Consider the following 21,718-nt stretch of genomic DNA (forward strand, 5'->3'; position numbering starts at 1 on the left):
GAATACCGACGTCGTAAGAACCGCGAGCTATACCAACCGACCGACATCGATATAGTAAAACGTATCAAACTACAACGATTGCGTTGGCTTGGCCATGTCAACAGGATGGATAAAGATGCCCCCGCCAAAAAGGCATTTGAATACGAGACACTCGACGGTATACTCCCCAAGGGAAGACCAAAACTCTGATGGAAGGACCAAGTTGAAGAAGATATCACAGAACATGGCATCCAAAATTGGAGAAGCAAAGTAAAAGATCGGTGCGTTTGGAAATCTATTCTTAGTTCGGCTTCTGGAACAAGACGTTCTGCTTAATACAAAATTCAATTAAGTAAGTAAGTAAGTTGGAGGTACCTGAACGAGTCGACAGATATGGCTTATCTGCTATTTTTGGACAAAATATTACAAAAGCCAAATTTTGGACCGAATCGGCAGATCCGTTGGAGAGTTATCTACACACGGTGTCATAGGGTTTTTTTTGCAACGTTCAGGCTATTTTCTCAGGAAGTATGGACTTGCCCCTGATGAAACTTGCACCATCGTATAGGGGACAGTGAATACAAGTTGTTGCAACAAAAATCAAAGCAATTTGAGAGCAGTTTCTAAACTGAACTTTTCTGAAATTTTGTGTGGGAGGTACCCGAAGGAGTGGACCGAAAAACCCCATCTTCGAACTTAAACTAAGTATGAAAATAAATGTTATGAAAGTCAAATTTCGGATCGAATCGGTTGATCCTTTCGAGAGTTATCGTGCGCTCCAGCCAGCCAGACAGGCGGACATGGCTAAATCAACTCCAAATTGTCTGAAACGGATTTTGTCCAAACATACTTGGGGTCTAAAACCATTATTTCAATGAGGCACATTTTGCCCGTATGTAAAAGTATCCCAGCAAAAATTCGGATCCGTTAGTCATAATGTAACACATTACAAGTGATGCAAAAAAATAACTACTTATATTACCCCTTACTAAGTTATGAGTACGGCTACAAATCAGAAGTTCGCAAGATCAAATCCAGCAAGGGGCGAAATAAAAAAATATGATGTGTGTTGAAATTGAAAACAAATTCCACCTCAACTGTTCTAAAAATACAATTTTTTTTAACTTATAGCTAATTTTTCAACTTCCAGTGGCCATAGAATAACTAGTAATTCAGGGCGACGTGCCCTTGTTAAAATAATGGGTTAGTAGGGGGACTTGTAAGTAGTTACGGCTGCCAAAAAATCCTTATAAAACCCATTATTTTGGGAGGATTATTTGAAGTGAATTAAAACAAATTCTTCAAGGATGTGGATGGTAAAAATGGAAAAATTATTTTTTAAGGATATGAATTTTTTAAAAAATTTTTTTTTTGCGGACGTGGAAGAACTTGGTTTAAAAATCCAAGGACGTGGACTGTTTTAAAAAATATATTTATTAAAGGACGCGGATTTTTTAAATCATTGACGTGAATTTTATTTAAACATATTTTTCCAAGCAAATCAAACAAATCAAGCACGTGGATTCTTGAAAAAAATCAAGTACGCGGATTTAAAAAAAAAATTCAAGGACATGTATTTAAAAAAAAATTGTCAAGGGCATGGACATTCTTCAAGCAACCACAGAAATTTGAATTATTTAAGAATATTTTTCAAGCAACCACAGAAACTTGAAATTTTAAAAATATTTTTTCAAGCTTCAAAATCTCAAAAAGAAATTTCCGTAAAATGATTGAATTGATTTGAACTTGCAACAAGTGTTTCAACAAAAAAGTTACACTTTAAGAAAAACCTACCCACATATCCTTTTTTGTAACCAAAAAACATGTGAGTATGGAATGGAGGGATGATATTCTATTACACCAATGAATATTTATTTATGTATGTAAGTCCAAATGTGTATGTGTGAAAGTTTAAATGCTAACGATATATTCCAAGAACAATTTGTGTTATCTCAAGTATATGCACATGTGTGAGTGTGTGTGTAAAATGGAGTTGTGTGATGCTCTAGGAAAGATATAAAAGCCAAGCAGGCTATGCAACAGTCTTTCAGTTCTTAGTGAAAAGTCGTGGCGAACGCTGTGGTGTTAACGGTGACGACGACGGTGGTTACAAGTGTTCCAAAAGAAAAATTAAAAAAAATAAAAATAATCTGAAAAAAAATTTATAATAAAAAATAAATTTTCTAAAAGAAAAGCAATGAGTGCATCCGGTAAAAGTTTATTGGGTCTCTGGCTCTATAGAAGTGGTGAACAGGAATGGGCTGTCAAACAGGGCAGTCCATTACATGGACCGCGTAATAAAAAAGATTCCATTGATAATCTTGTAAGTGATACAGCAGTCCCAAACAAAGACTTACCAAATACAATGCTACAGTCCAGTAATGGTACTGAACGAAGTAACATTGTTGTTTTGTTACCTCCCCAGGATAATCCTGGATTGAACAACAAATCCATCAGCAGCAATGCCAATGATATGGTCCAGCCGCCACCACAAGGTTCGCCCGGCGATAGAGTTTCGATAATTTTTACTCTCAAAAATCAAGTTGGAAATTTGGCCAGAGCTTTGCAGGTCTTCCAGGAGCTGGGTATTAATGTTTTGCATTTGGAGTTATCACCATTGGAGAATACCACCAATCAGGTAAGTCAAAAGGTATATTTTTTAAGAAAAAAATCATAGCTTGGGATAATTGAGTGGACACAAGAAATATTTTATTGGGTGGAAAATATTTGTGACAGCTAAATAGTCCCAGTACAAAAACTATAACAGATGTGGTATACTTAAATAAGCTATGACCACAACCGTAATTTTAATAGGAAATAGTACTTTCGTAGGTAACAAAAGACGTGTTGGGTGTTTCCAACATAATTCGTTTGGAGTTTGTCTGTAACAGGTTTTCCCAAATATACTTGCGATCCAAAATTATAATTTCAATGAAGTAAATTTTTGAAATCGTGTATATATAAAGTCTGAGGGTATTTAAGGCCGAAATTTTTATAGCTTACGTCATATGAAAATCTGATATGTTTGAAAATATAATAATAATCGGAATGTAAATTTATATGGGAGCAACCGAATCCATTTTCCTGGTTCTGGAATTCATTTTCCTGGCCAAACCTCAAAATTTTTTTTTGTCGTCACCGATTGTTAATATCTATATCGGATTTGATAGTTATTATATTGAAACTAAGGAAACCAAAAAATTAGGTCAAAATATTTAAAGGTGTGGGCGTGGCGTGCTCATAAAGTCGACAATTTTCTGTAATTTTGGAAAATACATAATTTTTGCAAATTTCTGGAGAAATAAATAGTTATTTCTCGGAAACTTTAACAGATATTGTTATCGTTGTTTTTTGTTGGGTAGGTAGAATTCTTGTCTTTAAGAGGAGTTTCAATGAATTATTTAATTAATTTTAGCGAAATTCCGAACTAAAGGCATTGTCGTTGTCCATGGATACTAACACGATATAATTTTGCATTAGAACGCTTGAATATTTTTCTGGTCAACTTTTGTAGCACAGCGCCATTTATCGACATTTTCCAAAAAGTTTGCACCTTCTCAAGACCAAAACTGCCTGAAGTAGCTTTCCAATGCTTTTGCGATGTATTAAAGAATTCTTAATTACTGTCTTGGCTACAATTTTCGTCCGTGTGTTCGATCAAAAATCTCAGTGGTTTGGTCGTTATATGCCAAAATGTCTAAAAAACGTGGATAAAAAACTTAAAGTCAAAATCGGGAGGCTCGATTTTCACCGTAGACCGTTAAGGTTTTCAAATCGCCCATTTTCATACGGGCAATTGTGCCTCACCGAAATAATAGTTTTAAACCCCAAGTATGTTTGGACGAAATCCGTTGCAGACAATTTGGAGTTGATTTAGCAATGTCCGTCCGTCTGTCTGTCTGGCTGCAGCGCACGATAACTCTCGGACGGATCAACCGACTTGGCTTTCGAAATATTTTTGTCCAAACTTTGTTTAAGTTCGAAAGTGGGTTATATCGGTCCACCACTTCGGGCACCTCTCCAACAAAAGTTCGAAAATGTTGGGAAATACCTCCCGTACAAAATTTCGGAAAAGTTAAGTTTAGGACCAGCTCTCGAATCGCTTTGATTTTTGTTGTTACAACTTGTACTCACTGCCCCCTATACGACGGTGCAAGTTTCATCAGGCGCAAGTCCATACTTCCTGAGAAAATAGCCTGAAAGTTGCAAAAAAGATAACTCTCGAACGGATCTGCCGATTCGGTCCAAAATTTGGCCTTCGTAATATTTTGTCTACTCTTTCAGGTACCTCACCCACAAAAGTTCGGAAAAATTGTGCGGACGAGAACTCTTGAAGGGAGTAACTGATTTGGTCCATATTTTGCACATCGTATAATTTCGACCGGACTTAAATGAGGTTCCAATATGGACTCAATCGGTCCACACCTTCGTGTACTTCCCACACAAAATTTCAGAAAAGTTCAGTTTAGGACCTGCTCTCGGAATATTTTTGCGCAGAATAACTCTTGAAGGGATTGACCGATTTGGTCGATACTTTGCATATCATAAAATGTCGACCATACTTAGACGAGGTTACAATATGGACTCAATCGGTTTACTCCTTCATGTACCACCCACACAAAATTTCGAAAAAGTTCATTTTAGGACCAGCTTTGATTTTTGTTGCAACAACTTGTATTCACTGTCCCCTATACGACGGTACAAGTTTCATGAGGGGCAAGTCCATACTTTCTGAGGAAATAGCCTGAAAGGTGCAAAAAAAAAAAATGACACCGTGTGTATTGGTAGTTGGAGTGCAAGATAACTCTCGAATGAATCTACCGATTCGGTCCAAAATTTGGCCTTCGTAATATTTTGTCCAAACTTAGATTAAGTTCGAAGATAAACCATATCGGTCCACTCCTCCATGTAGCTCCCCCACAAAAATTCAAAAATGTTGGGAAAAATTGTGCGCATGTCTTGATGTCTTGATGGGAGTGACCGATTTGGTTCATACTTTACACATCCTAATATATCTACCAGGTATACATTAGGTTCGAATATGGACTACATTGGTACACTCCTTCGAGTACCTCCCACACAAAATTTCTGATAAGTTCACTTTAATACCTGCTCTCGAATCACTTTGATTTTTGTTAAAGCAACTTTCATTCGCTGCCTCAATTAGGACGGTAAAAGTTTTTTCAGGGGCAAGTCCATACTTCTTGAGAAAAGAATCCGAAAGATGTAAAAAAATCCCTATGGCACCATGTTTAGTGGCTGGAGAGCACGATAACTCTCGAACTGGTCCAAAATTTGGCCTTCGTCATATTTTGTCCAAACTTAGTATCAGCTCGAAGGTGAGCAATACCAATCCACAACTTCCGGTTCTTCAATTCACATAGGCTGAGGGTATATCTCTGTCGGCAAAGCCGACTGATACTTTTTTACTTGTCCGTACCGTTTCCCATATAAATTATAGCTTTTTTGCACAAATTGAATTTTTTTAATATATGACTTTTTATAGAGTTTTTTGAAAACACAAGGAGTATTTTTTTAATTTTGGAAAAAATTATTTTTTTTTTTTTAAAAATTGTCCACACAATTTTTTTTTTATTTTTTTTTATTTTTGTGGTGTTTGACCTTTTATGGTGTTTAACATTTTTAAATATTTATATCATATTTAAAACTCAAAAATCTATATATATAAAATAGAAAAATGTTTGTATGTTTGTTTGTTTGTTTGTTTGAAATTTATAGACTCAAAAACCGCTGAACCGATCTTGCTGAAATTTTCAGGGTATATTACTACATCGCCTGAAAGTAACATAGGCTATAAAAAGTTTCGAAATTCCGCTCCGATCCGGAGATATAGCATCAGAATCGGATGTACCTCCAAAAAATTTAAACTTTGTATGCAAATATCTATAGAACGGTTACAGATACAGACTCCAAATTTGAAATGTGTGATGGATTTTAGCCTAAAAATAAATGTGCCAAAATATAGCGAAATCGGGCCAGATTTGGATATAGCTCCCATATATATTTTCGTCCGATTTCAAGTATTTGATATACCAAACACGCTACATATGTCCGATTTCAATGAAATTTGGAATGTGTGACTAAATTTGTTGCAGAAATGAGTATGCCAAATTATGTTGAAATCGGTTCAGATTTGGATATAGCTCCTATATATATTTTCGGCCGATTTCATGTATTTGATGCACCCAACCCACTATGTATGTCAAATTTGCCAAAGTAATTTGAAATCGGCTCAGATTTGGATATATATTGTCGGCCGATTTAATGCATTTGATGCATAAAACACGTTTTATATGCCCAATTCCAATGAAATTTGGAATGTGTGACGGAATTAATTGCAGAAATAAATGTTCCAAACTATTTTGAAATCGGTTCAGATTGGGATATAGCTCTCATATATATTTTCGGCCGATTTCATGTATTTTCTACACCAAACACGCCATGTATGTTCAATTTTGACGAAATTTGGAATCTTTGACGGAATTGATCCTAGAAATTAGTTTGCCAAATTATATTGAAATCGGATCAGATTTGGATATACCTCCAATATATATTTTTGGCCGATTTCATGTATTTTATGCAATAAACACCTTATGTTTGTCCAATTTTAATGAAATTTGAAATATGTGGCGGAAATTTATCTACAAAATTGAAATCGGTTCAGATTTACATATAGCTCCCATATATATTTTCGGCCGATTTCATGTATTTGATGCACCAAACACGCTATGTAAGCCCATTTCAATGAAATTTGGAATATGTGGCGGGAATTGGTCTACAAAACAAATTGGTAAATTATATTGAAAGAATTTCAGTCAATAGAATTTCAGGAAATGCACGAACGTACAAATCCATTGATACTGTGGCAACTGAAGACGACGCGGTTAACTATCCAGTTGAATTCCTAAGTTCGTTGGATCCTCAGGCTTTCCACCACATAATTTAGTGCTAAAAGTTGGTGTTCCTATTATTTTATTAAGAAACATAGACCCACCTCGCCTTTGCAATGGTACAAGGTTAACTGTGAAAAAAAAACTACATAACTATTTAATTGAGGCAACCATTATTACTGGGAAGTATATAGGTTCAGATGTAATTCTACCTCGAATCCCTCTAATAGCAACAGAAACGCCCTTCAATTTTAAAAGATTGCTGTTTCCTGTACGTTTGACATTTGCATTGACTATAAATAAATCCCAAGGGCAGACTCTTCGTGTATGTGGCCTAAATTTAGCATGTTCTTGCTTTTCTCATGGTCAGCTCTACGTTGCATGTTCACGTGTTGGTAGACCGGCCGATTTGTTTGTTTACGCTCCTGAAGGAAAAACAAAAAAACATTGTATATCCTAAAGCATTACAATAAATACTTTACTTTAAATTATTGAATTTATTTCTATCTGATTTTAAAAAATCCGTAAAATTTCAAATGCATATCAATCTAAAGGGGTAGCGAAACGCACCGGGTTCAGCTAGTACTCATATATATTTTGATGCAAAATTTGAACAAAACTCAAAATTTTAACTTTGACCTTGAATTCTTCTGCAGCTACGGGACCGAATTTAACCTGTTTTGATTCAGCTGATTGTGTTATCTGTCGAACAAAAAAAATATCTCTATCCGTTCAAAAGTTACAGAGATAAACGAACCTAAACCACTGTAGCCAACAGGCGCCCGGAGGCCCTTAAATATGTCAAAAATCTATTGTGGAGAAATATTTTGATCAATGGGGTCCTTAATTCAATTGGTGGAAATGTGCCCTGTACCAAAGCCATCAGTTTGATGTTAAACTTTTTTTGTATAATTTGCGTATTTCATTCTGGCTCCTGTACATCTTTATTTTTCACACTCCCACTTTTCCATTTCGCTCTTTTTGTTGCGGAAAATATTTTCCTTTTCTCCCGATACCTCTCTCTTGTTCTCTACGCGTTGCTACGGGTTGTAGAGTAGCCCTATATTCTGCAATTTTCTCTTCGGTAGCAGCACGACACCGTGATGCAATGGTATGCACACCCGCCTTGCACACATAAGGTCGTGGGTTTGATTCCCCGGCCAGGCAACATCAAAACACTTTACAACGGTGGCAAAATACCCCTCAGTAATGTTGGTGACATTTCCTGAGTATTTCAGCCATGTAAAACTTCTCTACAAAAGTGGTGTCTTAGACACGTCGTTCGGACTCGGCGAATATGAATCGGGGTACACTCATTGATATGAGAGAAGTCTCCCTTGTCCCTTATGGGATGTTTGTGGAACAATTATAGCAGCACGATACTTCTGGTCATAACATGAGTTTCTTGCGACTGTTTGCATGGAGTGGGCAATACTTTGCCAATGTGCTGATATGTTATGGTGACGAGAAGTGCTTTGATTTAACAATTGGGCCAGTTGAGTGAAATATGCTGTGTCTATCTCTTGGGATTGCATTTGCTACGTTTAATCAGGTACATGCCTTTGCTGCAACAAGGTGGTGATCCGAGTCTGTGTTTGCTCCTCGGAACGATCGTACATTCAACACGCTCGATGAATGTCTTCCATCCATAACAACGTGATCAATTCGATTTCTTGTTCTTTGATCTGGAGACAGCCTAAGTGCACATATCGAGACTATTGGGCCAAAGATATTTATTCTTCTTTTCAATTTTGGCATTAAAATCGCCTAGAATAATTTTAATGTCGTGGGCAGGACAACGGTGATATGTTTTTCTAAGCGCTCGTAGAATATATGTTTGGTCTTTTCGTCCTCAACATTCACATTGGGCCTTGGAAAAATATTCTTTAAAAAAATTCACGTCCCTATTGGGCCTTGGAAAAATATTCTTAAAAAAATCCACGTTTTTATTAGGCCTTGGAAAAATATTCTTTCAAAAAAAATCCACGTTCGTATTGGGTCTTGGACAAATATTCTTTACAAAACCCCTCTTCTAATGGGCCTTGGAAAATTGTTCTTTAAAAAATCCACTTTCCCATTGGACCTCTGAAAAAAAATTCTTTAACAAATACACGTTGCAATTGGGTCTCTGAAACAAAAAATCTTAAAAAATCAGCGTTCCAATTGGACATCGAAAAATATTCTTTAATAAAATCTACGTTCCCATTGGGCCTTAGAAAAATATTCCTTCAAAAATCCACGTTCCCATTGGGCTCTGGAAAATATTCTTTCAAAAATGCACGTTCCCATTGGGCTCTAGCAAATATTCTTTAAAACAATCCACGTTACTACTGGGCTTTGGAAAAATATTCTTTAAAAAATCCCCGTTCCTATTGGGCCTTGGAAAATTGTTCTTTAAAAAAAACACGTTCCCATTGGACCTCTGAAAAATATCCTTTAACAAATACACGTTGAAATTGGGCCATTGAAAAAATTCTTAAAAAATCTGCGTTCCTATTGGGCCTTGGAAAAAAATCTTAAAAAAATCCGCGTTCCAACTGGGCCTTGGAAAAAAATCTTAAAAAAATGCGCGTTCCAATTGGACCTCGGAAAATATTCTCTAAAAATCCACGTTCCCATTGGGCTCTGGAAAAATATTCTTTAAACAAATCCACGTTCCTACTGGGCCCTGGCAAAATACTCCTTAAAAATCCACGTTCCCATTGGACCTCTGAAAAAAACAATATCTTTTAACAAATACACGTTGCAGTTGGGCCTCTGAAAAAAATTCTTTAAAAAATCCGCATTCCAATTGGACCTCTGAAAAAAAATCTTTTAACAAATACACGTTGCAATTGGGCCTCTGAAAAAATTCTTTAAAAATTCCGCATTCCTATTGGACCTCTGAAAAAAAATCTTTTAACAAATACACGTTGCAATTGGGCCTCTGCAAAAATTTCTTTAAAAATCCGCATTCCAATTGGACCTCGGAAAATATTCTTAAAAAAATCCGCGTTCCAATTGAACTTCGGAAAAATATTCTTTAAAAATCCACGTTCCCATTGGGCTTTGGAAAAATATTCTTTCAAAAATCCACGTTCACATTGGGCTTTGGAAAAATATTCTTTCAAAAATCCACGTTCCCATTGGGCTTTCGAAAAATATTCTTTAAAAAAATCCACGTTCCTATTGGGCCTTTGAAATTTTATCTTTAAAAAATCCACGTTCCTATTGGGCCTTTGAAATTTTATCTTTAAAAAATCCACGTTTTTATTGGGCCTTGGAATAATAATATTCAAAAAATCCACGTTTCTATTGGGAATTGGAAAAAAATTCATTTAAAAAGTCCACGTTCATATTGGGCCCTGGAAAAATACTTTTCAAAAAATCCACGTTCCCTTGGAAAAATATTCTTTAAAAAATCCACGTTTCAATTGGACCTCTGAAAAAAATCCTTTAACAAATACACGTTGCAATTGGGCCTCTAAAAAAATTTAAAAAATCTGCGTTCCAATTGGGCTTCTGAAAAAAATTTAAAAAATCTGCGTTCCAATTGGACCTCGGAAAAATATTCTTTAAAAAATCCACTGAAGAATATTCTTTAAAATATCTTCGTTCCCATTGGCCATTGTAAAAATATTATTTAAAAATATTTTTTAAAAATTGAAAAATATTCTTTAAAATATCACATTCCTATTGGGCCTTGAACAACAATTCTTTAAAATATCCACATTCCTAATGGGCCTTGGAAAAATTCTTTAAAAATTCCACGTTGGGCATTGAAAAAAAAAAATCTTAAAATAATCCACGTTCACCAATAGGTGCCTTGGAAAAATATACTTTAATAAATCCAGGTTATTATTGGGCCTTGGAAAAATATTCCTTAAAAAACCCTGGGCCTTAGAAATAGTCTTAAAAAACCTCTTAGAAATAAATCTTAAAAAAATCAATCAATGTCAATCCATGCCTGCTTTGTACAACACACAAATACATATTCATATATTTCACACTGGACTGGAAGGAAAAATCTAAAATTATACAATAATTATCATTTTAATTTAGAACTTCTCATTTATAACATTTTTATTTTTAGGCCGATGTTGTGGTTGATGTTGAATGTGATCCGAAACGTTTGGATCAGGTGCTGCAAATGCTGAATCGTGAAGTGCATTCGGTTAATTTCACTTCAGTGGATAAGAGTGTCCTAGTGCGGGCACCATCTTTATCGGCCTGTTCCAGCTTTGGTAGGTATTACACAACTCCCTCAAAGATCATGTAATATATCGAATTCTTTACAGACTTTGGTGACATGATGTGGTTTCCACGTAAAATTGCCGATTTGGATAAGGCACAAAATGTGCTGATGTACGGCTCAGAATTGGATGCTGATCATCCAGGATTTAAGGACCCTGTTTATCGTAAACGTCGTGAGAAATTCTATTCAATCGCTATGAATTTTAAGCAGTAAGTAAAAGTTTTTAGGAAATTTGCAATTTTTATTGTCAGAATCAGATGGGAACACAGTTTTTCAGCAAAAACTAAAGGAAGAGCATTCACACATTCTTTAGAATGAGTTCAAAATGAACTCATGAGTTCACTTGAATTCAGTCCAAAAAAAATTAGTGAAAGCTACGCTTTCGTTTGCTGCAATAAATATTTAAATGAATCTAAAATTTAAGTTTTATTAAATTAATAAATTTTTATTTTTAAAGTGGAAATCCCATACCCAGAGTTCAATATACTCCGGAGGAGATTAAAACCTGGTAAGCATAAATTATTCCTAATTAATTTCTCACACAATGAAGGACACCAATTTAATTTGTTATAGGGGTACCGTTTTCAATGAACTCCGTCGTTTGTATGTGAAATATGCTGTCCCCGAATATATGGAAAATTGGCCAGAATTGGTAAAGTATTGTGGTTATCGTGAAGATAACATACCTCAACTGCAGGATGTCAGCACCTATTTGAAGCGTAAGACTGGTTTTCAATTGAGACCGGTGGCAGGTTATTTGTCGCCAAGAGATTTCTTATCTGGTTTGGCATTTCGGGTATTCCATTGTACACAGTATATACGACATTCATCGGATCCCTTCTATACACCAGAACCGTAAGTGAAGTAATGTAATCAAATATTCTTTAAAAAGCCCACGTTTCTATTGGACCTTGGAAAAATATTCTTTAAAAATCCACGTTCCTATTGGACCTAGGAAAATTATTGTTTAAAAAAATCCACGTTCCTATTGGACCTAGGAAAAATATTGTTTAAAAAATCCACGTTCCTATTGGACCTAGGAAAAATATTGTTTAAAAAAATCCACGTTCCTATTGGACCTAGGAAAAATATTGTTTAAAAAATCCAGGTTCCTATTGGACCTTGGAAAAATATTCTTTAAAAACCCACGTTCCTATTGGACCTTGGAAAAATATTCTTTAAAAACCCACGTTCCTATTGGACCTTGCAAAAATATTCTTTAAAAAATCCACGTTCCTATTGGACCTTGGAAAAATATTCTTTAAAAAATCCACGTTTCTGTTTGAAGTCGGAAAAATATTCTTTAAAAAATCCACGTTTCTGTTGGAGGTCGGAAAAATATTCTTTAAAAAATCCACGCTCCTGTTGGAGGTCGGAAAAATATTCTTTAAAAAATCCACGTTCCTGTTGGAGGTCGGAAAAATATTCTTTAAAAAATCCACGTTTCTGTTGTAGGTCGGAAAAATATTCTTTAAAAAATCCACGTTTCTGTTGGAGGTCGGAAAAATATTCTATAAAAAATCCTGGTCCTGTTGGATCTTGAAAAATATTATATAAAAAATCCTGGTCCTATTGGACCTAGGAAAAATATTCTTTAAAAAATCCACGTTCCTATTGGACCTAGGAAAAATATTCTTTAAAAAATCCACGTTCCTATTGGACCTAGGAAAAATATTCTTTAAAAAATCCACGTTCCTATTGGACCTAGGAAAAATATTCTTTAAAAAATCCACGTTCCTATTGGACCTAGGAAAAATATCCTTTAAAAAATCCACGTTCCTATTGGACCTAGAAAAAATATTCTTTAAAAAATCCACGTTCCTATTGGACCTAGGAAAAATATCCTTTAAAAAATCCACGTTCCTATTGGACCTAGAAAAAACATTCTTTAAAAAATCCACGTTCCTATTGGACCTCGGAAAAATATTCTTTAAAAAATCCACGTTCCTATTGGACCTAGGAAAAATATTCTTTAAAAAATCCACGTTCCTATTGGACCTAGGAAAAATATTCTTTAAAAAATCCACGTTCCTATTGGACCTAGGAAAAATATCCTTTAAAAAATCCACGTTCCTATTGGACCTAGAAAAAACATTCTTTAAAAAATCCACGTTCCTATTGGACCTCGGAAAAATATTCTTTAAAAAATCCACGTTCCTATTGGACCTAGGAAAAATATTCTTTAAAAAATCCACGTTCCTATTGGACCTAGGAAAAATATTCTTTAAAAAATCCACGTTCCTATTGGACCTAGGAAAAATATTCTTTAAAAAATCCACGTTTCTGTTTGAAGTCGGAAAAATATTATTTAAAAAATCCACGTTTCTGTTGGAGGTCGGAAAAATATTCTTTAAAAAATCCACGCTCCTGTTGGAGGTCGGAAAAATATTCTTTAAAAAATCCACGTTCCTGTTGGAGGTCGGAAAAATATTCTTTAAAAAATCCACGTTTCTGTTGTAGGTCGGAAAAATATTCTTTAAAAAATCCACGTTTCTGTTGGAGGTCGGAAAAATATTCTATAAAAAATCCTGGTCCTGTTGGATCTTGAAAAATATTATATAAAAAATCCTGGTCCTATTGGACCTAGGAAAAATATTCTTTAAAAAATCCACGTTCCTATTGGACCTAGGAAAAATATTCTTTAAAAAATCCACGTTCCTATTGGACCTAGGAAAAATATTCTTTAAAAAATCCACGTTCCTATTGGACCTAGGAAAAATATTCTTTAAAAAATCCACGTTCCTATTGGACCTTGGAAAAATATTCTTTAAAAACCCACGTTCCTATTGGACCTTGGAAAAATATTCTTTAAAAAATCCACGTTCCTATTGGACCTAGGAAAAATATTCTTTAAAAAATACACGTTCCTATTGGACCTAGGAAAAATATTCTTTAAAAAATCCACGTTCCTATTGGACCTAGGAAAAATATTCTTTAAAAAATCCACGTTCCTATTGGACCTAGGAAAAATATCCTTTAAAAAATCCACGTTCCTATTGGACCTAGAAAAAACATTCTTTAAAAAATCCACGTTCCTATTGGACCTAGGAAAAATATTCTTTAAAAAATCCACGTTCCTATTGGACCTAGGAAAAATATTCTTTAAAAAATCCACGTTCCTATTGGACCTAGGAAAAATATTCTTTAAAAAATCCACGTTCCTATTGGACCTAGGAAAAATATTCTTTAAAAAATCCACGTTCCTATTGGACCTAGGAAAAATATTCTTTAAAAAATCCACGTTCCTATTGGACCTTGGAAAAATATTCTTTAAAAACCCACGTTCCTATTGGACCTTGGAAAAATATTCTTTAAAAACCCACGTTCCTATTGGACCTTGGAAAAATATTCTTTAAAAAATCCACGTTCCTATTGGACCTTGGAAAAATATTCTTTAAAAAATCCACGTTTCTGTTTGAAGTCGGAAAAATATTCTTTAAAAAATCCACGTTTCTGTTGGAGGTCGGAAAAATATTCTTTAAAAAATCCACGCTCCTGTTGGAGGTCGGAAAAATATTCTTTAAAAAATCCACGTTCCTGTTGGAGGTCGGAAAAATATTCTTTAAAAAATCCACGTTTCTGTTGTAGGTCGGAAAAATATTCTTTAAAAAATCCACGTTTCTGTTGGAGGTCGGAAAAATATTCTATAAAAAATCCTGGTCCTGTTGGATCTTGAAAAATATTATATAAAAAATCCTGGTCCTATTGGACCTAGGAAAAATATTCTTTAAAAAATCCACGTTCCTATTGGACCTAGGAAAAATATTCTTTAAAAAATCCACGTTCCTATTGGACCTAGGAAAAATATTCTTTAAAAAATCCACGTTCCTATTGGACCTAGGAAAAATATTCTTTGAAAAATCCACGTCCCTATTGGACCTAGGAAAAATATTCTTTAAAAAATCCACGTTCCTATTGGACCTAGGAAAAATATTCTTTAAAAAATCCACGTTCCTATTGGACCTAGGAAAAATATTCTTTAAAAAATACACGTTCCTATTGGACCTAGGAAAAATATTCTTTAAAAAATCCACGTTCCTATTGGACCTAGGAAAAATATTCTTTAAAAAATCCACGTTCCTATTGGACCTAGGAAAAATATCCTTTAAAAAATCCACGTTCCTATTGGACCTAGAAAAAACATTCTTTAAAAAATCCACGTTCCTATTGGACCTCGGAAAAATATTCTTTAAAAAATCCACGTTCCTATTGGACCTAGGAAAAATATTCTTTAAAAAATCCACGTTCCTATTGGACCTAGGAAAAATATTCTTTAAAAAATCCACGTTCCTATTGGACCTAGGAAAAATATTCTTTAAAAAATCCACGTTTCTGTTTGAAGTCGGAAAAATATTCTTTAAAAAATCCACGTTTCTGTTGGAGGTCGGAAAAATATTCTTTAAAAAATCCACGCTCCTGTTGGAGGTCGGAAAAATATTCTTTAAAAAATCCACGTTCCTGTTGGAGGTCGGAAAAATATTCTTTAAAAAATCCACGTTTCTGTTGTAGGTCGGAAAAATATTCTTTAAAAAATCCACGTTTCTGTTGGAGGTCGGAAAAATATTCTATAAAAAATCCTGGTCCTGTTGGATCTTGAAAAATATTATATAAAAAATCCTGGTCCTATTGGACCTAGGAAAAATATTCTTTAAAAAATCCACGTTCCTATTGGACCTAGGAAAAATATTCTTTAAAAAATCCACGTTCCTATTGGACCTAGGAAAAATATTCTTTAAAAAATCCACGTTCCTATTGGACCTAGGAAAAATATTCTTTAAAAAATCCACGTTCCTATTGGACCTAGGAAAATTATTCTTTAAAAAATCCACGTTCCTATTGGACCTAGGAAAAATATTCTTTAAAAAATCCACGTTCCTATTGGACCTAGGAAAAATATTCTTTAAAAAATCCACGTTCCTATTGGACCTAGGAAAAATATTCTTTAAAAAATCCACGTTCCTATTGGACCTAGGAAAAATATTCTTTAAAAAATCCACGTTCCTATTGGACCCAGGAAAAATATTCTTTAAAAAATCCACGTTCCTATTGGACCTAGGAAAAATATTCTTTAAAAAATCCACGTTCCTATTGGACCTAGGAAAAATATTCTTTAAAAAATCCACGTTCCTATTGGACCTAGGAAAAATATTCTTTAAAAAATCCACGTTCCTATTGGACCTAAGAAAAATATTCTTTAAAAAATCCACGTTCCTATTGGACCTAGGAAAAATATTCTTTAAAAAATCCACGTTCCTATTGGACCCAGGAAAAATATTCTTTAAAAAATCCACGTTCCTATTGGACCTAGGAAAAATATTCTTTAAAAAATCCACGTTCCTATTGGACCTAGGAAAAATATTCTTTAAAAAATCCACGTTCCTATTGGACCTAGGAAAAATATTCTTTAAAAAATCCACGTTCCTATTGGACCTAGGAAAAATATTCTTTAAAAAATCCACGTTCCTATTGGACCTAGGAAAAATATTCTTTAAAAAATCCACGTTCCTATTGGACCTAGGAAAAATATTCTTTAAAAAATCCACGTTCCTATTGGACCTAGGAAAAATATTCTTTAAAAAATCCACGATCCTATTGGACCTAGGAAAATATTCTTTAAAAAATCCACGTTCCTATTGGACCTAGGAAAAATATTCTTTAAAAAATCCACATTCCTATTGGACCTAGGAAAAATATTCTTTAAAAAATCCACGTTCCTATTGGACCTAGGAAAAATATTCTTTAAAAAATCCACGTTCCTATTGGACCTAGGAAAAATATTCTTTAAAAAATCCACGTTCCTATTGGACCTAGGAAAAATATTCTTTAAAAAATCCACGTTCCTATTGGACCTAGGAAAAATATTCTTTAAAAAATCCACGTTCCTATTGGACCTAGGAAAAATATTCTTTAAAAAATCCACGTTCCTATTGGACCTAGGAAAAATATTCTTCAAATAATCCACGTTCCTATTGGACCTTGGAAAATTTTCCTTTAAAAACCAGGGTCCTATTGGACCTTAGAAAATTTTTCCTTAAAAAAATCCAGGTTCCCATTGGACTGTAGAAAAATATTCTTTAACAAGTCCATTGGACCTTGAAAAAATAGTCTAAAAATATCCAGGTTCCTATTGGACCTGGGAAAATATTATTTAAAAAATGCAGGTGCCTATTGGGTCTTGGAAAATATTATTTAAAAAATCCACGTTCCTATTGTGGTTTTAAAAAATATTCTTTAACAAATCCACGTTTCTATTGGAGGTCGGAAAAATATTCTTTAACAAATCCATGTTCCTATTGGAGGTCGGAAAATATTCTTTAAAAAAAATCGACGTTCCAATTGTGCTTTAAAAAAATTTCTTTAACAAATCCTCTGTTCTATTGGAGACCGGAAAAATATTCTTAAAAAAAAAATCCAGGTTCCTATTGGACCATAAAAATATTCTCTAAAAAATCAATGTTTTTTTGGACCTTGGATAAAATATTCATAAAATATCTCATTTCAGGGACTGTTGCCATGAGTTGCTGGGTCACATGCCACTCTTGGCCAATCCAAGCTTTGCACAATTTTCTCAGGAGATTGGCTTGGCTTCGTTGGGTGCATCGGATGCGGATATTGAAAAATTGGCAACGGTTTGTAATTTTGTCAGCTTGTGAAACGAACACCTTTAAAGCTATCTTTATTTTAGCTCTACTTCTTTACTGTGGAGTTTGGTTTGTGTCATCAACCGGACAACTCGTTTAAGGTCTATGGAGCTGGGCTTTTGAGTTCGGTGGCTGAGTTGCAGCATGCCATTACAACCAAAGAAAAAATAAAGAAATTTGATCCGGAGGTTACGTGCAAGGAGGAATGTATTATTACTTCGTATCAGAATGCGTATTATTATACCGATTCCTTTGAGGAGGCCAAGGAGAAGATGAGGTAAGGAAATTTTGAAATACTTTAAAATGAAAAAACTAATATAATTTGGATAACTTTTGTTAAAGAGCTTTTGCGGAGAGTATCCAACGTCCCTTCGGTGTCCGTTACAATCCCTATACCCAAAGTGTTGAGGTTTTGTCGAATGCCCAAAAAATAACTGCTGTCGTCAGTGAACTTAAGGGAGATCTGAGCATTGTTTGTTCCGCTCTGAGGAAAATTTCAGCCACTGACGAAACTTTGGATGTTGATAGTATTGCCAGAATGTTACAGACAAGCTTGAATGTCAAGGGAGATCGTAGCCCCCAGAGTGCCATAAGTCCCGATAACTCGGACACCTCACAACATTCGATTATTATGAATCCGTTGGAAGAGGATTTAAATGAAAAATAAGTTGGGATTAAAAATTACCTAAAACATTGTTTGATGCCTGTTTGAGACTATGTAGATGGGACCAAGATATATTGTTACAATAAATTTTATGTATGTATGTTTTTCCAAAAACAAAACAAATATGAAAATTTTAGATTCTCTCTCAAAAAACCAAAATTGATCATATTTATAGATGTAGTAAATTGCTTAAATATATACAAATATATGTTTATGTATGTTTAATAAATGTATTATAATACTATTTACATATACACATACGTACACACACATACAAATAAAAATGAAAAGATATACGAGTATGAAAATAAAGTTTTATTTATTCTATTTTTGGTTATAATTAGCAGACTGCTTGGTCTTATCTATAATATCTAATTAAACATTTATTTTTTGTAAATTCTTTTTTCTGCACAATTTCACTATAAGAAAATTTATTTATTATTTTTTAATTCACAGTCACTGTTGATTATAAATTTCCGACAAAAGAGATTCGTAGAATGGGCAAAGACTCTATGCTAAAGTCAGGCAAATGAGGACATATGCGTGTCTTAATGCGTTCTACCATTTCCGTTAGGCTCATCTTAAGTAACCAAATAGTACCGTCACCACCTACTCCTCCACCAACGGATTTTATTTCCACTTCCGGTTTATCTTCGTTAGCATAACGTGGTGTCTTTTTTAGTTGTTGGTTGGTGTTGAGTTTTATCCTTCATCTCAACTCGTGGTGCAATTTGAAACGTATCCACAGTTTCACAAATATCTACATTGTTCACCAGTATCCCGGCGGTCATTTAAATTAGTTTGAAGTGTCTAGAAAGAACAAAAAAAAACAGGTTTAGTATAAAAAATGTGAAATTATTTTTAAAAGGCAACAAGTAAAACAAGCTGAAAAGCCATAAGTTTCGCGAAAACTAATTTTAACCCTCCACCCTGAAGTATTCGGAACTAAAATTGAAATCGAGCGATACCGTTGTATATGGGCTGTTATCTACAATTTTATATGTTTGTGTCCAAACAAATATATCGTCTGCTCCGTCGGAAAAGGTCGTAAGTCCACTTTTTTTGGAAATCGCGTTTTTGTTACAGGATGATAGTACAAGTCAAAACACGTCGTATGATACAAAGAAAATGGTAGTATGTGGCGTTTTTCTATATGTTTTACCCTTGTCGGAAAAGGTCGTAAGTCCACAAAACGTACAAATTTGAGTACGAAAAGGTCGTAAGTCCACAGGGAAATGTATACTTTAAAAGAATACTACAGCTAATGTAGTTCAGATATAATGTTTAACGTCATCCATGGTTGGGGTACAATGTAAAGAACTAGCCTACACCTTTGGATGATAATCGGATGATATTTGGCGGAGACTGTGGACCAAACTTTTGAACAAAAATGTGATCATTTTTATATTGCAACGAAAATTAATATTTAAAATTTATTTTCCCCTATAAACGAACTGATTATGAAAGATGGACTTCTGGCCTTTTCATTGATACAAATTGGGATGTTGTATGTGTTCGGTGTTACCTCATATATTGAAAATTTTAAAAAAAAATCAAAATTTTTACTGTTTTTACTGTCGTATATCTTACTTAACTTTATCAAATGGTAATTTGTGGTTTCTCTAGGGACATTTATTCACATAACGAGATTAGTTTGTATTCTGAATTCAATAAAGTAATACCTTCCAACGGACGGGTAAGTGCAATGTTTATATTATCAAATGATTCTTAAATAATAGTTGATTGAAATGATATTAAACTAAGAAGGCATCATGATTTTTGCTAACAATGAATTTGGAATGGAATTAGACGATGGTGTCATGGGTCTAGTTCCCTATGGTTTTAAGGGTGATTCTGGAAGCTCTGATGACGTCAATACCAAACATCCTAGAAGTAATAGAAACTTCTATACCAAATCACGAAGATCTATCTTAAAAATTGCGAGCTGTATCTTAATTTCAAAAGACGGACAGACGGTCATGGTTATACCGACTTCGAATTTTACTCTGGTCGGGTCTTATTGCTTAAATATGTACCAATGATTGGGGAAACGGAATCGGTCGTAAGTTTTATATATAGCGCATTTAAAAAATAGGGCACAGGTGTATCCCGCTCCTCCGAAATTCAACAAAATACATATATAGCCTACTTAAACCAAGGGACATCCCTGTGCATAATCTGAAAATTACATGGAATAAGTACTTATGGTTGGAGAATCAACAACCGTTGCCTCCCAAATTTATTTTCTGACCGATACTTTCATAACTTTTACAAAAAAAGCGTTTTTTGAAAAATAGGGTCTGCCCCGGCCCCTCCGATACTCAAAAAATATAAAGACTATTTTCACCTCGGTTGTTCCTTGTATATTCTCTGAAATTTTCAAAAAAATTGGTTCAGCCGTATTTGAGTATATGCGGAACATACAAACATACGCACATTGTCTTTTATGTATAAGATTTCACACAAAAGTTTTGGTCCATTTAACCCGCTAATAATTTGTCTTAAACTCAAAACATTCTTAAAATTTCGCTCTGATCGGAATATTACTGCGATCTACAGGACAGCTACAAAGTCGGGTAAAAATTGTGGGTTTGGTCCATTTCACACCTTTCGATCATAACCAACATCAAATTGGGGGACTTCTGGTCCGAACCCGACCTCTCCACAAAATTTCGTGGCGATCGGTCGAAAGTTGAGGCTTGTAGTTTTATTACAATTGTTAATGGCTGGACGGACACACATAGCTAGATCGCTTTATCTCGTCAAGATATGAAAAAATGGCAAGGGGAGGGGTCTACGACGAATACTTCGCGATGTTACGCGAATATTGGACAAAACAAACTTATAATTGTTTTGTAAAGTATAAATATTTTATTTTAAAAACGTCCGTAAATTGTAGGAAAAGGTCGTAAGTCCCTACAAAAATACAAAACTGTACAAGGAAAAGGTCGTAAGTCCAAAGACATCCAATTATCTCTCAAACGCGACGGAATTTTATCAAATTAAGTACAGGTATTGAAGCGGAATAAATAAACGAAAAATACTGCCTTTACCACCATAATAAAATCTTTAATACAGAAAGAGCTGGATTATTTTTTCTTCCTCCTGAAAAATTTATTGAAAGGGACTTACGACCTTTTCCGACGGAGCAGACGATATGTTTGCAACATTTTTATTTGGTTGGTACCCAACATTAGAACATATTTTTTATGGGTGGATAGAGGATTTTTTGTCAAAGAGAGTAACAACAGGGCTCTCGCGGCTGCGGAATGCTGTTTTATAATAAAGA

At 34.4% G+C, this 21,718-nt stretch overlaps 1 protein-coding gene across 2 annotated transcripts; it reads left to right on the forward strand.

Moving 5' to 3' along the window:
• The first annotated feature begins 2,028 nt into the window (after positions 1–2,028).
• On the forward strand, positions 2,029–18,741 carry Trhn (tryptophan hydroxylase). 2 transcript variants are annotated; one of them, XM_073987892.1, is made up of 9 exons: positions 2,029–2,302; positions 2,405–2,617; positions 10,963–11,113; positions 11,168–11,333; positions 11,582–11,632; positions 11,698–11,979; positions 17,627–17,753; positions 17,810–18,042; positions 18,108–18,741. In XM_073987892.1, exons 1-9 carry the CDS (start codon positions 2,177–2,179, stop codon positions 18,430–18,432), a joined length of 1,674 nt encoding a protein of 557 aa, XP_073843993.1. In that variant the 5' UTR covers positions 2,029–2,176; the 3' UTR covers positions 18,433–18,741. The 2 variants fall into 2 exon arrangements, with proteins under 2 accessions (XP_073843993.1, XP_073843992.1); XM_073987891.1 differs by having other exon boundaries at positions 2,064–2,617.
• Positions 18,742–21,718: the final 2,977 nt, after the last annotated feature.

The sequence above is a fragment of the Musca autumnalis genome, unplaced genomic scaffold (assembly GCF_047663935.1).
Source record: "Musca autumnalis isolate F117 unplaced genomic scaffold, ASM4766393v1 scaffold_4, whole genome shotgun sequence".
Lineage (NCBI taxonomy): Eukaryota > Metazoa > Arthropoda > Insecta > Diptera > Muscidae > Musca > Musca autumnalis.

Bases quoted from the DNA above. Each gene is read 5' to 3' on its own strand.
- Trhn (XM_073987891.1), top strand. From the start codon at position 2,177: ATGAGTGCATCCGGTAAAAGTTTATTGGGTCTCTGGCTCTATAGAAGT. The intron at 11,114-11,167 runs GTAGGTATTACA...AATTCTTTACAG, and splicing joins ATCGGCCTGTTCCAGCTTTG to ACTTTGGTGACATGATGTGG. The intron at 11,633-11,697 runs GTAAGCATAAAT...AATTTGTTATAG, and splicing joins CCGGAGGAGATTAAAACCTG to GGGTACCGTTTTCAATGAAC.